Source organism: Macrotis lagotis, chromosome 1 (genome assembly GCF_037893015.1).
Source record: "Macrotis lagotis isolate mMagLag1 chromosome 1, bilby.v1.9.chrom.fasta, whole genome shotgun sequence".
Classification (NCBI taxonomy): Eukaryota; Metazoa; Chordata; class Mammalia; order Peramelemorphia; family Peramelidae; genus Macrotis; species Macrotis lagotis.
Genome location: NC_133658.1, coordinates 243,924,225 through 243,942,145, shown reverse-complemented (window position 1 = coordinate 243,942,145; position 17,921 = coordinate 243,924,225). Strand labels below are relative to the sequence as shown.

At 37.7% G+C, this 17,921-nt stretch overlaps 1 protein-coding gene across 10 annotated transcripts in view; it reads right to left on the bottom strand.

Annotated features, from left to right (window-relative positions):
• The window catches only part of PTK2B (protein tyrosine kinase 2 beta), a 177,985-nt gene that overhangs the window by 31,411 nt on the left and 128,653 nt on the right, over positions 1-17,921 (bottom strand). For all 10 annotated transcript variants that reach the window (XM_074209992.1, XM_074209986.1, XM_074209984.1 and 7 more), the window contains 9 exons: positions 15,628-15,806; positions 13,981-14,068; positions 11,785-11,864; positions 5,183-5,245; positions 4,895-4,949; positions 4,388-4,528; positions 3,607-3,681; positions 2,820-2,921; positions 696-813 (listed from right to left, as the gene is read on the bottom strand). In XM_074209992.1, the coding sequence (XP_074066093.1) occupies positions 696-813; positions 2,820-2,921; positions 3,607-3,681; positions 4,388-4,528; positions 4,895-4,949; positions 5,183-5,245; positions 11,785-11,864; positions 13,981-14,068; positions 15,628-15,722 (817 nt within the window). In that variant the 5' untranslated portion in view covers positions 15,723-15,806. The remainder of the gene's footprint in view (positions 1-695; positions 814-2,819; positions 2,922-3,606; positions 3,682-4,387; positions 4,529-4,894; positions 4,950-5,182; positions 5,246-11,784; positions 11,865-13,980; positions 14,069-15,627; positions 15,807-17,921) is intronic.

Here is a 17,921-nt window from a genome sequence, read left to right as displayed (position 1 = left end):
AGAAGGCAGCTAACCAGTCCAATCTCAGTGGTTAAGGAACTGACACTGAGAGAGTCACGTGAGTTTCCTAAGGTTATACAGTAAAACAATATTTATTTATTCATTATTATAATATTATATAATGATATATAATCATTATAATAAATAAAATACTAATAAAACTAATAGATTCATTTAAAATTAATTTAAAAATAAGTAAAAGTTGAGGTAGATAATAGGGATATAAAACAAGTCCTGCCCCAAAGGAACTTACATTTTATTATTTTATTGGTGGAAACAACAGATATATATATATATATATATATATATATATATATATTTAAAATAATAGCAGAATAAATACAAAGTAATTTTGGGAGAGTTAGCACTAGCAACCTGGGGTTTCAGAAAAGATTTCTTGTAAGAAATGGCATTTGAGCAGACCCTTGAAGAGAGTAGTGGAAGTGAGAAGGGAGAGCATTCTAGGCATGGGGGTCAAGGAAGAAGGAACCAAAAAGATGAAGAGATTGGACTAAAAGGTCCATTCAACTCAACAGCTTCTGAGCCTGTGCATCTCAGGATAAAAGCCAGGGTCTAACCCAAGAACAGTCCTACTTCTTCAAGACTTCTTTCCCATTGTTCTATTAGCTTCCTTCAGGCCTGACCCAGAGATTCCTCAGCTCCACTCCCATTTCCTGATTACTAAAAGTACCCACCTTTCTTGGGGCAAATAATGAGGGAACCCTGATGTTCACCCTGTATCCGACAATAGCCATCAATCAGATCAGCCATGTTCTCTGCCTCAGCCAGGGAGGAAGTTTTGATGGACAAGGACTGCAAAGGAAAAACAGAGAGGAAGAGATCCAAGGGGACCACAGTGAAAATATATTCAGTGTATATAGAGTTGAGCCTGTATAGCACAGTGACCAGAATCTTTCTGTGTAAGAGCTAGGAGCAGTGTATGGCTTCTAAATATGCTACCTAGGCTACTCCCCTGTTTCTCCAGCTGTTTCTCAAAGCTTCTTATTTTTTGGAGGTATCTGGGTTAAGTGATTTGCCCAGGATCACACAGCTAGTAAGTATCTGAAGTCACATTTGAATTCAGGTCCTCCTGACTCTAGAGCCAATGCTCTCTCCATTGTACCACCTAGCTGTCCCTCTCAGAGTTTCTTGAGACCTATCTTCTGCTTCTCAGGATCAGTTCCTTTGACTAGCCCTCTAATAATAATGGTAGCTGGCCTTTACATAGTTCTTTTAAGTTTTGAAAAACATTTTATAAATAGTTTCTCATTTGATCCTCATAACGACCCTTGGAGGAAATAGGTTCAATTATTAGGATTCCCATTTTTCAGATGGAGAAACTGAGGCAGAGAGATGTTAGGTGATTTGTTCAGAGTCATGCAGCTATTAAGCATTTGAAGTCACATTTGAACTTAGGTCTTCCTTACTCCAGGCCCATTGTTCTATTTCACCACCTGCTGCTAGCCTTAAGTCCTACTTACCTTCACCAACCTTAAAATTCAAACACTGTTATCTTCCACATAAATACCTATCCTCTGAGACCCTGCTTCCTGGATACTCTGACAACCTGAAACACTATGAAAGAGTTGGATGCTCTTTTCTCAATAATGACAACAGCTCAAATTTTATTCATATTGTTAGGTGGAACCATGGGTAGAGTGCAGGCTTAAGGTCAAGAAGACCTGAGTTCAAATTCTTCCTTAAACACATACTAGACATGTAACTCTTGGTAAGTCACTTACGTCTCCAAACCTCATTATTTTCATCTATAAGCTGAGGATGATGATGATAATGGTATTTACCTTAAAAGACCAACAGAGGAAAAAAAAGGAGACCAAATGAGAAAACAGGCTAAGTCCTTTGCAAAACTTAAAAGTGCTACATAAATGCATAAATGTTAGATATTGTTATTATTTAGTGTATTAAGAGTTGCAAAGGGCTTTTGTAGTCGATACCATATGTTTTCCCCAGACCATGGGCCCTAAGGGGCTAACTGGGCCAATGGTATAATTAGAAATTCAGTATTCATGTGCAGCCTCTGGTCATGATTATGTAACATGGGAGCCCCAGAACAAGTTACCATTATCACTAAAATAGGATCTTGTTCTTTGAAGATATCTGACCTATTCAAATCCCAAATTAAGTAAAAGAACCTGCTTCACTGTAAGACTAAATATGCTAAGGCCCACTTGGTGGTAGGTGACATGATGGTCTATATAAACCAGCACTGAGAAGTGGGTATAACTCTTCAAGATCAGGATCTGATTGCTTTTGGTCTTTTTTTGTCATCTGCCTTGTTTGACTCAATCTCACCAATTTGGGTCTAGTGAGCACCCAATCCAGAGTAGCTTTACATACATTTTCTCATCTGATTCTTATAAAAACTTGTGAGGAAGGAGGCATGTAACTAGTAAGAATTACAGATGAAATTTGAACCCAGGTTTTCCTGATTGCAAATCCAGAACCCTAACTACTATACTGCCTAAGCTGACCACAGGAAATTGAAAAGGAACATGACATCATGGTTATAGTACTGGACTTAAAGTCAAGAAGTCTTGGTTGGAACCTGAAGAAAAGGAACAATTCCCTTTGCCCTCAAGGAGTTCACATTCTAATGGGAGAGACAGCATATATGTAGGCAGATACAATATATAGAGAATAGACAAGTGACTTCATAGGTGAATTCACCCACAATAAGGATATCACAGATTCTTTTTTCTATTCTAGTCACAACTAAATTGGACTTAGAAGAGTACTACTACCTAATTGTTTTTGATGACTCTTATAGAGCCACCAATGCTCTAGGGGAGAGATTTTACCTGAGGTGCTCCTTCAATCCCCAGCTGGAGTAGTGCTTGTCCATCTTCTACCAGTGTACACTTGATGGACTTTATCTGCTTGAACTCTGCCAGGCAGGTGGGCTAGAAGGAATAAGTGACTCTTTACATTCATTCAGAGAAAGGAAACACCATCTAGATTTTGATGGTCACTCAGAACCCAAGGACCAGGCCCAACTAGAACATTTGACTTGGGGAGGTATGGGGAGGAGCAGGGAAAAGGAAGGGAGAGTTCTCCTTCTGGGATGCTTTTATAGACAATGTTTTGTCCTTGTAGCTTGGCATTGAGTAGAGTTCATACCATGATGAAGATGATCAGTTAAATACTAGCTATATTAAAATGAATTAAAGTTCTCTTGTGGTCATCTCCTGAAGACTCTTCTATATCCCTTATTTCTTTAAACCACATCTTCCTTTATATCCTTCCATAGCATCCATCCCTGTTTTCACTCTCCCTTCCATTGTGCTCACTGGAATACTGCTCTATTATTAACAAATTACCCATCATATTAGATACATGCTCTTTCTTCAGAAACTATTTTGTAATTTGTTAAATTATCTTTGTATAAGCTGCTTTTAAATGGTATGAAGTCCATTATTTCTGTTTTTTTGTCTGGCACATGGTAGGCAGCACTTATTAAATGTTTGTTGAATTTTTATTTTCCTTCTATGACCTTATAGACAGAGGAAGAATATAAGGGGAGCTCTGACTGCTCTGTCCTAAAGGGTTCCCCCCTCACCTCCTTGTCACATATTTCTTATAACCTACCTTTGCATCTTGACTTGTCAGCTGGCGGATACCTTTGGGACCAATGACCAGATCTACAGTAATATTCCACCCTTGCTGGAAGAAAGGTAAAGAAAGGAAATCATTGCACTCAATCCCTTCAAAGCCACAATTCAAGAACAGGTCTCCAATTGGACAAGATGAAAATTTGTTAAAAATAGATCAGCTTTTGGTTTGGTTTTGTCTTTATACCCCTCAGTCCCCTTGTAGGCACAAACCAATTAAATTAGAATTCAATCCCTCTACTGGTTTAAAATATAAGCCCCTTAAACAGAGGGGCTTTTACTTTTGTTTTCTTATGGCCCCCATCCAGCATTCTTCTTGATATGTAGTAGGGGTTCAATAGGTTGTGACTTGTTTTGCTATAAGAGTAGGTGGGACAGTTTTTCCTTAGTTCTGTCAGATTCCTGAAGTCCTTTTATTCCCCAAGCAGAGTCCCCATCCTGCTTTTAAACCACCTAACTCAGATACTACTACAACAACAACAGAGGGAATGATAGATATCAGAAGAGACTTTAAAAAAATCATCTGGTTCAGTCCCCTAGATTCAAATAAGTAAAGTATTAGATAACCTTATTTTATAAAGGAAACAAAGGTAATCTACTTAAAGTAGATATACTTCTTCTGGATGCTCTGACCCTCCAGAACACCCTAAGCTGGGGGGTTGATTTGTTTGTTTTTCTCTCTGCAGACCTCATGGAGCCTAGACACTGAGAGACATAAAATCTAATTTGGAGATGAAGAAAGTTGGAGAAGTCATTACTATGAGTTCACAGCGATAGGTCTCCTGGTCAATGTTGGCGAACCCTGCAAGTGTGTTGAAAAATTTCCTGACACATTCCTCTTCCTTCAGTGAGGCATACTGCTGAAAGGTTTGCTGTATCATCTTTCGGAACTGTTTGGGCTGTAGAGGAGAAACAGTAAGAGTTGGAAGAGGAGAGTGGAGCTCATTGAAACTCTGCTGCTCCTGATTCCCACCCTACCCTTTAGGCTACCTACCCATAGGCCAGATAAAAGAAGAACCACCATATAAATATGGTAGGAGAAGATGCCATCTGTTATAGAAAAATCCCCAAGACCCCACTAGACTCAACAAATTTAAACATATGGCATTAAATAAAACCAAACTGAGAAAATTTCCCCTTTCTACAGTCTAACCTGCCCATAAATGACCTTAAAAATAAATATTCACTAGTTTCCCAAAGAACACTTCTACCCTTCCCTTTGTTAGACAATTTGGAGACATTCTCTCTTCCTTCCTCTTCCTCACCTTCAGATTCTCTTGCATCTGCCTTGGGAAAAATAGGTCCAGGCCCACCTCCTTCCTAAAAGAGAAATCAACTAATAAAACCCCAAACTTCTTTTTCAATCATAAATGAACAGAAGGCTTGGATTTGGGGGTAAAGGGTGGAAGGTCCCACTTGATCCAGGAATGATTGAACTCTGTCAATTTGCTTCATCAAAATGGGATAAAAGTTAAGTATCTGGGGAATAGCAAAAGGGACAAAAGGGAATGAAGATACAGTTTGCAAAGTAGGGAAGGATTGTAGATACTTACTCCAAGAGCTCAAAGTTGGACTTCTTGTCAAGGGCATTATGGGGCATGTCTTTAAAGAACCGCCTATGGAGAAAGAGAAGTCAAGAATAGGATAGATGGTGGTTAGTAGAGCAGCTCTGCAACTAAATCTCTCTTACTGATGCATATTGGCCTAGAGGAATTCCAAGTATCTTGGGGAAACCCTGATTGAACAGTTCCAAAGTTCCAAAGTCTGACTTAAAAAAAAAAGACTCTTCACCCAGGGCCATCCCTAAAATTAGATCCATTGTCTACAGCTCTAGGGTGCAAAGTCCTCACTCTATTATGACTAGATCCATAGACAATGACTGAAGGACACACACATTTGGTAAGAGAAAAAGAGGCAGTTTTATTAGTTAATTTGAAAAAAAAGAATTGAGATTCTTATATACACAGAATTTTTCCTTCTTCCTATAACCAAGGAGAAGCAGATAGATATTTTCAGACATAGCTAAGGTGTGGATTTGTTTTGTTTCATAATAGCAATATTTGTTACAGGAATTTTATTTTTCCTTTATGTTTTTCCAGGGTGGGTGAGCAGGAAATAAGAGGAAGGATAGAGGGAAGCAAGGAAAGACAGGAAAGTTGCAGGGTAGTCTTTTTTAAATATTCAGAGAACATGGGGCAGCTAGGTGGCTCAGTGGATAGAGCACCAGCCTTGGAGTCAGGAGTACCTGAGTTCAAATCTGACCTCAGACACTTAATAATTGCCTAGCTGTGTGGCCTTGGGCAAGCCACTTAACCCCACTGCTTGCAAAAAAAAAAACCTAAAAAAAATTCAGAGAACAGAAAGGACAGACAAAAAGGATAGCTTTGAAAGGTACAGGTTGAACTTATATACTTACAAAGAAAAAGAAACTATATGTAATAGAGGTTAAAACTTCATATTTAACCCCCTTCTGATATGTGTGTATGCAAATGTCCATTTTATTTAGTGTTTGTTAAATTTATAATAAAAATCTGAATGAATTTAAAGAAAAAAAGCAGAACTCCTTGTTCTCTTTCCTCTTTCTCTCAATCATGTTTTGCGATGGTTTTTGCTCTCTTTGCTGCTCTTTATATTGATTTTAATTTGATTTCACCTACTTTTTTTTTTTTGGAGAGCCACTTAGAACTGCAAAGTCCCAGATCACATCCACAGCTAGGTCTTTCTTATATTCAGCCCCTAATATGTCAAAGGAACACCTAGGTCCCAACCAAAGTTGGATTATCCCAGTTGACAGAACGCTTCATTTCTATATAGAATAGCCAAGGAGACAGTAGCTGATGATATGACCTTGACCTTTCCTGGTACCAGATGGCTGCTTCATTTTGACCCATCTAAGTAGGTATCTTTTCCATGGGCCTCACATAGCTTCTCTTGCTATGTTCGTATGTGTCTCTTTCATCTCCTTAAAGAAGTCCTTTGGAAATCCTTCCATGCTACAGTTCCATTTTTTTAAAACAATATTGTCAGGAGCAGCTAGGTGGCACAGTGGATAAAGCACCGATCCTGGAGTCAGGAGGACCTGAGTTTGAATTCAGCCGCAGACACTTAATAATTGCTTAGTTGTGTGACCTTGGGCAAGTCACTTAACCCCATTGCCTTAAAAATTTTTTTTAAATTGTCACTATGGAAAAGAGAAATAGTTAAACCAAAGTAGGAAGCTTGTCTGAGATGACTTTTGTCATGAATTCTTAAGATTAGAAAGACCCCTAGAGCTTGTGTAGTCCAACCTCTACCTCTCAGCTCAAGAGGAATTTCCTCTTCCATATCCATTACAGGTAGAACCAAATAGCACAAAATAAATCCTTCTCACATATAACAACCTTCAAATAACACTGTACACTTTCTCTTCTCAAGATTAAACGTCCCCATGACAAGGGGCCATAAGAAAGAATAAAACATAATAACAGAGACTGAAGGGCAGCTAGGTGGCTCAGTGGATAGAGTGCTGGGTCTGAAGTCAAAAAGACTTGAGTCTGGTATCAGACATCTAGTAACTATGTGACCCTGGACAAGTCACTTTACCCTGTTTGCCTCAATTTCCTCATCTGTCAAATGAGCTGGAGAAGCAAATCACTCTAAGATCTCTACCAAGAAAACCCCAAATGCGGTCATGAAGAATTGGATACAACAGAAAAACTAAACAAAAAAAGAAAAGAGAGGAACAGAATAGACTAGAAAGACATATTATGGACTTGCCCTGTTTTCCCTGCCCTCACAAGCCCCTTAGTTTACAAAACTACTGACTTTTTGAATGCCTTTGATGTTCATTTTAACTAAATTTCACTTGGATATAAATCTGCTGGGTGAAGGTTGGGAGGAACACAGAGCAGAAGAAGACTAAGACTGAGTTACATTATTCTCAAATGTTAGTAACAGACAGAAAATGATAGCAATAAAGTGTTAAATTATACTTTTTCTATTAAAAATATACCATCTTAAAATATTCATGTAAATATGAATGTAATTAAGCTATAACAGTAGTGAGAGAAAACACCATTTGATTTAAATTGCCTCTTCTAATCTTTGTAATCAGTCACTAATGAAATTGAGGCACAAACTTAATCTGGTTGATTTTCTAGGACAAAAGTTTTCTGAGACTGTGCCCTGGCAATTTGGCAGTCAAATCCCTGGACCCCACTGGTCAGGGTAATTCCTTGGCTGACCATATTGTTGATTACCTACTCTTCCATCACTAAACTCTTCCACTGAAATATGCTATTTGTGAATAGTGAAAGAACATATGAGAAATATTTGTTGTATACCTATTTTAAAGCCAATTACCCTCCTCTACTATGTCTAGAGATTTGTTTGTTTTAAAATTTCTAATGTAGGTTTATAAAAAATATTTTACTTTCTTCATTTCTTCCCTTCCCACTTTCCTGAATTACCTAAATGTATTATAAATGGTCAGAAATAAATTTCTTTAGTTTCATGATGGAATCAGAGGTTCTAGAACTGAATGAAACCTCAGAAGTAGTCTAGTCCAACCCTCTAATTCTATAGATGAAAAAACTCAGGCATGGAGAATTTTGACTTGCATGAGGTTACAAATCTAGGAAATAGATTCTAGGAAATCAGGTCCCTCTTATTCTAAATTCTATTATACCAATCTGACTCCCTTTCTATGTTTTCTCATATGTATTTTTTTGAAGATGCCCTCCACTTCTTACCCACCCATACATATATCTGGAGATATATGAACAATTAAAATTCAATAAAGAAAAAATCACATAAAATAATACAAATGTTAATTTATCTCTTATTTGATCTAAGTAAAACAAATTCCAACAGAAATGGGAATTGATTAGTCACTGCTTTCAAAATATCAAAATCAACCCATCTCTTAAGTGCTTACTAAAGGTCTTATTGTTTTGTTTAATCAGCTTAATGTTTACATTATATTTCAAAACTTGCACAGAGCCCATCTAACCATTAGAAAATGAAGCATTCTTATTTTCTAATAGGAAAGTTTCTGGATAGGAACAACAATTTAAAAATCACAATTTGAGTGTAGGGAGAAGAAAAAGACAGATATAAAGACAAATAACATATATATTTCTTTTTTCAGTTGAGCAACTGAAAAGAAAAAGTTGAAAAGAAAAAGTGATAATTTCATAGCTGATAAGTTCATTTAAATGCATTCACCATTTGTTGTTATTGTTGTTGCTGTTCAGTTAATACAGTCCTATCTAATTCATTGTTACCCATTTAGGATCTTATTGGTGAAGTGATTTGTCATTTCCTTCTCTAGGACATTTTGAAGAAACTGAGACAAACAAGGTTAAGTAACTTGACCAGGGTCACATAGCTAGTAAGTGTCTGAGGCTGGAGGTTGCCCTGTAGTCAACATAGAGGATTCTTATAGATAATCCCTTTCACCTCACCCCCAGCAGCTAACACAAGTAATTCATAATTAACTGAGCAAACGATAATATAAATTAGCTTTATCTTTTCTGGAAAAGAAATTTTCTCTTAGGATAATAGACTTAGAACTAGAAGAAGTTTTAGAAGCTATCTAAGGAAATGTTAAAATATTTACCCAAGATCACATGGATAAGAAAAAAACAGAGATGGACTCTAAACCCATGTACTCTGACTCTTGCAACCAGTGTCACATAATCTATTAAGGTAGTTAATGTTTTATTTCATTCATTCTAGGACATGTAATACCTTTATACAGTAACTTGTTGGGTTGCTTTCAACCTTTTAGGAAATGGAGATGGAGGGAACAGTCTTGGGTCTGGTATAAATCACTCCACCAATCAAAACACTAAGAATTTAGTAAGCACTTACTATATATCAAATCTGTCTGAAAGGAGGGAAATACAAAGACAAAAAAGCAAAAACAGCTCCTCCCTTTCAAGAGCTTACATCTTAACAAAGAAGACAAATTATACATATATAAGATGCAAGCAGATACAAGGTTGCCCTAGAAAGGAAGGCATTAGCAATTGGGCCAGGGCAAGTAGATTCAGAAAGTGGTAAAGAGTTAATACTTGAAAGAAAACATGAATTAAAAGACAAATGAAGAGGGAAAGCAGTTCAGACATAGGGACAGAAAGGCAGGGAGCCAGGAGATGAAGCACTGTATATGAGGAATAATAAATAGACTTAAGCAACTAGGATGGCCAAAATGGCTGAATAGCAAAGTCTATAGAGGCTGACTTAGAGGATGCTACACCCTTGATAGTAATAAGAAGTTTTAGAAGGCAGGAGATGTGGGAGGAAGGAAGGTCCAGGGAGAGAAGATATTGATTCTGATTTGGGCTTGATGAGTTTGAGATACCTACGAGACATCCAGTTCAAAATGTCCAAATGGGTAGTTTGGAATGCAGAACTGGAGCTTAGTAGAAAGACTAGGGATGGATATATGAATCTGGAAGCAATCTGCATAGATCTTAACAACAGAATCCTTGAGATCTGATGAGTTCACCAAGTAAGAGAGAAGAGAAAAAGGCTCAGACTGGAAACTCAAGGGTCACCCACAGTTAATGAGGGCATAAGATAGATGAAGATCAAGTGAAGGACATTGATGAAGAATAGTTAGAAAAGTAGGAGGAGGTATAAGAGAGGTCAATTATGAAACCCCAGAAAGTAATAAGCATGCAGGAGGAGAAGGTTGTGAATAAAGTCAAATGAGAGGTCAAGGAGGATGGAGAATGTCCATTAAGAGATCATTAGTTTTTTGGGAGAGTTGGATTTCTCAGATCTATAGGAAAGGACTTTATATTCTAACTTAAGGAATTATGCTGCTTTGTTGCTGTTTAAATGAATGTGTGCCATGCTGAAAATATTCTAGAGAAAGAGAACCAGGGAAAAATTATGGGGAAGGTCAAGCATATTGTTCTTGGAGGAGAAACATCTTATATCCTGCATCCTGTTGGGCACATTGTCACAGAAACAGTTCCCTCAGAAAAATTGAGGGGATCCTAACTCTTCCTAACACTCATCTCTCTCTGCAATTTATAGGAAGTTCAAATCATCTACAGGTATGATGCTGAAATACTGAATTTAAAGTTAGAAGATCTGAAGTTGAAATCTAGCTCTGCTATTTACTACCTGTATATCCAAATTTAACCTAGGGCCTTAATTTTCTTATCTGTAAAATGAGGGAATAAAAACTACTAGATTGTCTTTAAGGTCTCTTCCTGCTATACCCCTGTGTCCATCTCTGGTCATCCTACACTCTATTTTCTAGAAACAAAGCCAGAATTCCCTTTCTTTCTCTCCAAATAGTAGGAACAGTAAGAAAGATTTCCAGAGTCTCTCACAGCTTTGCAATGACCAGTGAGCTGAATGGTTTTCCAATGCTATTCCCCATGATTCCCTCCCTTTTCAAGAGGCTGGGATAATCTTGAATAGAATATGTAATAACTTGGAGATGTAGCTAAGTGACAATGTTTTTCTGTCTCTATCCTTATACAGTGCTAAGGGTAATGCCTAGACACAATTGGGAATAAAGACAAAGATGGCCTACTGGATGGAGAGGCATTCAAACAGTGAAAGAGCACTTGAGGAGAGAATATGAGAGATAAGAAGTACCCTAGAATCATCTAGTCCAAACCCTTCCATTGTGGAGGTGAGGATGCTGAGTCACATAAAAATAAAGTTACCTACCCAAGGTCACTGAAGGATTTAGTGACAAAACCAGCAAGGGTAATGAAACTAAGCCCAGATCTTCTGCCTGCCTAGGCTAGAGCTCTGTCTATCCCATAAGAATAGAATGCCTTGCTTAGTATAGTTTGTAAATGAGACTAGAAAAAATGGGTGGATAAGAAAGGCTGATTTTAGGTAAGGAGACAGCTTAGGGCTGAATGCTAAAGAACTAAATAAAGAAACAAGGTAACACAGGAGAGAAGTAGGGATAGTGGACAGAAAAAATAGGCCAGTATGAATTAACAAGTAGTCAAATCTTAGTTTCCAAGTGTCATATCTTGTTCTACTTCTCTCTTTCTCCTATTCTGTCCCTTTGACTCTAGAAAGGAAGTCTGAGTCACCTGTGTACAGGGAAACCAAGAAGAGATGAACAGTCTCTGCCCATGGTATCAGGCTCATATCCAGATGGTGCCTTAATAAGAGACTAAAAGTCACATACCTGAGTTCCAGACAGCCCAGCTGGAGTGCCATGCCTTCACTGACCTTGCTGGCATAACGTTGCATATAGTCATTCCGTAACTGTGGAGCAAAAAGGGACATTAATCAATCAATGAGCATCTGTTTAGTATCTACTGTGTATTAGGCACTGAACTAGCATACTAAGTCGGAAGCAAGCAGTTCCTGGCCTCAAGGAATTTATATTCTATTAGAGGACACATACACACATATGTAAATTAAATATATGTGTGTGTGTGTGTGTGTGTGTCCCAATGATTAAGTAATGGGGGAGAGAAATGGATTAGCAGCTAGTGGGATCAAGCTAGTGGGATGCAATATGAAGCAATCAACTGAACTTTGAAGGAAGCAGGGGATTCTAAAATGCAGAGATGAGAAAAATCAGAGTTCCATGGGGAATAGCCAGTGAAAAAGTATAGTGATAGCCAGGAAAGTTGCCCTGATATCCTAGAAGCAGAAGGTAAAAATAGAACTTGAGAGAAATCTCCTAAAAGAGATTCTAAAATAAAAACTCCCAGAAATATTATAGCCAAATTCCAGAACTCTTAAGACAAAGAGAAAATATTATGAGCAACCAGAAAGAAACAATTCAGATATCTTGGAGCTACAATCAGGATTACACAGAATTTAACAGCATATTCATTAAGGGCTTGTAGGGCTTAGAATGTGACATTCTGGAAGGCAAAAGAACTTGGATTATAACTGAGAATCAACTACCCAACAAAACTGAACATCTTCTTTAAGGGGAAAAGATGTATATTCAATGAAACAGGGGACTTTCAAACTTTCCTGTTGAAACAATCAGAGCTGAACAGAAAGTTTGATCTTCAAATACAGGACTCAGGGAAAACATAGAGAGAAAGGGAAAATTATAAGGAATTTAATAATGTTTACTTGTATTCTTGTATGGAAAGATAACTGTTAACTCATATGAACCTTCTCATTTATTAGAATAGATAGAAAGTATATATATATATATATATATACACACACATATATATATATATGACACAGGAGGGAGTTGAATATGAAGTATAATACAAAGATCAAATCAATGGGTGAGAAAGGAATATACTGAGAGAAAGGGAAAGGAGATGTAGAATGGACTATTTCACATAAAAGAGGCAAGGAAAAGCCTTTGCAATGGAATGGAAGGGGTGGGGGAAGATGAGAGGGAATGAGTGAGACTTCATTCTCATCCTAGGTGCCTCAGAGAGGAGATAACATAGAGTATAGAAATCTATCTTACCCTAGAGGGGAAAAAAGAAGAGGAAAGGGGTGAGAGAAAGGGGACAGGGGGAGGGGAGGAGGGCTGTAGGTTATAGAAGAGAGGGAAGATCATGGGAGAGGGTAGTTAGATACAACACACTTTTGAGGAGGGACAGGGTGAAAGGAGAGAGAGAATAGAATAAATGGGAGTGGGGAGGAATAGAATGGAGGGAAATTACAGCTAGCAATAGAAACTGTGGGGAAAAAAATACTGAAGTAACTTCTCTGATGGACTTATGATAAAGGATGTGAACCATCCCAGAGACAGAGCCAATGGTATCTGAACAGTGATTGCAGTCCACTTATTTTTTTCTCTTACTTTATTTTTCTTGAGGTTTCTGTATCTTTATAGAGGGAGGGGGAACTATGTTTACTTTTACGCAAGACTATTATAGTAATGTGAAAATAAAAAAAAAAATTTAAATGTTAAAAAAAAGGGTACCTACTCTAACCTACTCTTCATTACCACTTTAGGAACTTAGACCATAAAAAGAAGAAAAGAAAAGAAAAAGTATGGAGATAGACAATGAACCCAGACCCCCAATCTCTTCCTCTCTCATATCCACACTCATTGAGAGTATAAGATTTAAACTCAGTTGTTCCACTGACTGGGGCAAGAAACTCTTTCCTAGAACCTATTTTCTCTTCAAGAGCCTGATTTTCCAGGTAAGAAAGTTCCCTGAGAAAGCAGAAGATGAAGTGGAAACCTTGAATATAGGGTTAGATAAGGGAGACAGAAAAAATGATAGCACAGAAGCTGCCTGGGGAGCCAGCTCTAACACGCTAAGATTCCAATCTAGAGTCAGAATGAGGAAACTATGAGGCCAGGGAATAAATGCCACTGCAGAGCTGCTGAAGTGGCTATCCTTCAATGCTGGCCTAAGTAAGGACAAAGTCCCAGAAGACTCACCTGTTGGTAAAAGTATAGCAGCGTGGTTCTATCTTCTTTCAGGGCCTCCATGAAGTCCTCTGGTAAGTAGCGAATCTGCAGATCATACCTGAGGCAGGAAATTCAGAACCTCTGGTCTGATGTGGGGTGGCTGGTGCCTGAAGTGGGTAAAGGGGCCAGCAGAGGAGGGGCAGAGGCAGACAAAGAGCCTGGCATATAGGGGTTCTCTTGGGCTTTCTCTGAACTCTAAATCAAAGCCTATTCCCTCTCAGGAAGAGAGCAGGGGGTGGTGAAAAGAGGGATGGATTTGAAATCAAGGGAACAGGAATCACAGCCCAATTCTTCCATTTACTACCTGTATGACTTTGGGTAAATCACTGATTTCTCTGGACCTCAGTCTCCTCACCTATAAAATGAGGGGATTGTAATAAATGGGATCTGAGGTCCCTTCCAGGGCTAGATTTATCATCCAATGATTTAGTTAGGGTGGGGCAGAAGATAGAGAATGACGGAGTCAGGGTCATCAGATTCAGGGGATCCATTGTATGTTGAATGCCTCATTGACCACTAGTACTACTACTACTACTACTACTACTACTACTACTACTACTACTACTAATAATAATAATAATAATAATAATAACCAACGTAAAATTTTCAAATAACCTCTCATACGTTCCCTTATTTGAGCCTCAAAACAACCCCATGAGGGAGATGTTAAAATGCTATTATTTCCACTTTACAAATGAACAGACTAAGGCTCAATGAGTTTAAGTGACTTGCTCTGGCTCATTCACTTAGTGTCTCTGGCAAGATTTGACCCTAGTTCTCATAATACTCTATTCATTAAGCCATGTTATGTTTCTTACATCTATTTAATTATCTCTATCTCAAGCATTCTTCAATAGTTCCTGAAGAGTCCTTATGGAATATCTTTCCAACTGAGGAAGTTTTTGGATTACAGATCATTGGTTTGGAGACATTGTGTTATAGTACAATATAGACAAAGTCCTTTGCAGACCTTAAACACTATATAAATATTAGCTATTAATATAGAAATGCTAGCTACCATTAAGGTCATCGAGGCAAATTCCTTCTCTTTATAGTTGTGGAAAGTAAAGTCCAGAGAAGTCAAGTTATTTGCCCAGGATCATAGAGGAAATAAATGGCAGAGCTAGAATTTGAACCCAAGTTCAAACCCATTGGATTACACTGTTTCTTTTTGATTCTGAAGTTAGGACTGCAGAAGGAAGAACACTTCTGGATTAGAGTTTCCTAAACCAGCATCCTCTTTCTGTGGGGCATCTACTATTTCAGAGTCTCAGAGTAAGTACTGGGATGGTAGAGAATTCCCTAGACCTCCAGTCAGTCCATTCCAATACATTCTCTACTTTGTCATTGTTTTGATATTTTCATTCAAGAGCAACTCTACATAATCCTATTTGGGGTCTTCTTAGCCTAGATACTGGGGTAGTTTCCCATTCCTTCTCCAGGTCTTTTTACAGATGAGGAAACTGAAGGTTAAGTGATTTGTCCAGGGTCACATATAGTAAGTGACTATAACCAGATTTGAAATCATGAAGATGAGTCTTCTGGACTCCAGACATTTTATCCACTGTACTACCTAGCAGCCCATTTCTACCCATAGGATTTGTTTCTCTCTCCTACCTCCATTCAGCTTCAACATGTAGACACTCATACTTCTCCTGCACCTCGCCCACTGTCAGTTGAGGGTGCAACCAGTGGATCTCATCGGATTTCATGTGTTTCAGTCTCAGACCATAGCATTCAGTCAACTGGATATTAGGCCCAATCCGCCCACTTAACAGGATAGAGGTGATGATCTCCTATAGAAGAGATGAGAGGGAGAATGTGAGCCTGAAGAAGAGAAGGTAAGGATCATAGATTGAGGGATAAAGGAGAGGTAATCTGGTCTAATGGCTTCACTTTACAGAGGAAACTGAGGTCCTGGTGAAGTTAAGCAACTTGTCCAATGTCACACAGGCAGTAAGTAGCAGAATAAACATTTGAACCCACATTCTATGACTCTTTTCACTGTCCATAAGGGAGGGAACAGAAAGAAGAAATATGGAAATAAGAAAGAATGACTTGGAGAGGAGAAAAGAAAGGGATTCATTGGTAAATGATTTAAATCAAAATGTCAAATATTTATTGAGTCCATATATTATCTAAGGTACTTCCTTGAATACAGGAAAATATTAGGAATGGAAAGTGGAATAGGGCAGGGATTGAAAGTGAAGCCATTTAGACTTTATTAGATTAAGTTCAATTGAACTGGGCATCCTCATTGTGGCAGAAGAAGTAGTAATCTGCGAGTCAGGAAACCTGAAATCTGACATAGACATGTCACCAGTCTCCTTGGGTCTCAGGTTCCTTATCTGTAAACTGAAGGGATTGAACCAGATGTCTTTTACTATGAATTACTACCAGGTCAGGTCTAATTGACTATAGTTCATCTCACAACTTTGAATATTTTCATTAGTTATATCCCATGCCTGACCACTCTTCTTTCCCTCTTATTTCCTTCAAGTTCCAATTAAAATCTCATCTGCTACAAGAAGTCTTTCCTGATCCTCCCTAACTTAGTGCTGTCCTTCTACTTATTATCTCCTATATTTTTTCCTATATATAGTTTGTTTGGACATAGCTGTTTGGGTGTTTTTTTCCCTTAGACTATGAACTCTTTGAGGACAGGGACTGTCTTTAACTTTTCTTTGTATCCCCAGCATTTTTTACATTGACTGTTATATGCTTACTGCTTATTAATGCTTAATAAATTGATTGATTGGAATGCATTTTTGTCTTATTTCTACCTGGGAGAATCCCTTACTTCCTTCAAAGCATAACTCAGGGGGGCCAATATGCACTCTCTAGATGCCCTCAGTTGTTAAGTGCTCCTGTTTTCCCTTTCCTGAAATACTTTTAATTATTTTGTATATACTATGTATATGTGTGTGCTTCACTGTATAATACTATATCCAGGATTGTGCTGGCGCCAGTCAAAAAAGCTGCTGAGATGAGACTGTTAAATTTTCAATGTGTGTACTTAACACCTTGAAAATCAACAAAATGCTACAGATCAGGGCTTGATTTATTGTTTTGTTGACTATCTAGATTTCAGAAAGTGATGGAGAAAATGTTAATAATGCATATTACACTTAAAAGTATATCCAGTTTTTCTGGAGAGTTGGTAATTAAACATTTGCCAGCATATCTCTTACTATCCCCTCAGTAGAAGGAAAATTCCTTGAAGGCACAGAGTCTATTTTGTTTTTGTCCTTGTAGCATTCAATCACTTAGGATAATGCCTGATACCCAGAAGGTACTAGATAAGTACTAATTGAATTGAGTTCAAAAAGTATGTGATAGATATTAGATAACTGCTTACTAAATATGATCTCTCCCTCTTGTAAACATCTACGATAACCAGTAATAAATAAAATTTATGTATTGCTCTAAGGTTTATAAAGTAAATTACCTCATTGGATAATCTGAAAATACTTCTTAGGTTTTTTTTCCTAGATATGTGAAATAGATGTTATTTTTAGAGATGAAGAAATTGAGGTTGATAGAGGATAAGTGACTTGCCCAGGTTCTTAGGAATGTGTCTATGGAAGGATTTGAATTCAGATCCTCCTGACTCCAAATTCAGCACTCTCTCTATTGTACTATCTAGCTGCCTATAATACTTTATTTGCCTGTCATATTCTTCCTTTTATCATTGATAATTATAAATTCTATAACTTTATTTCCTCTACTAGACAGTGAAATTCATTAGAGACCAGTCCCTATTCATCTTTGTACCCCTATATAGTGTAATAGTTTATCATAGTAGGTACTCAACTCATTTATTGATGATGAATGAATAAATTAAATATTATAGACTAGGTGTGACAAGTAGCATGCCTCAGTGGAGAAAAAGAATCAGGAATCAGAAATCT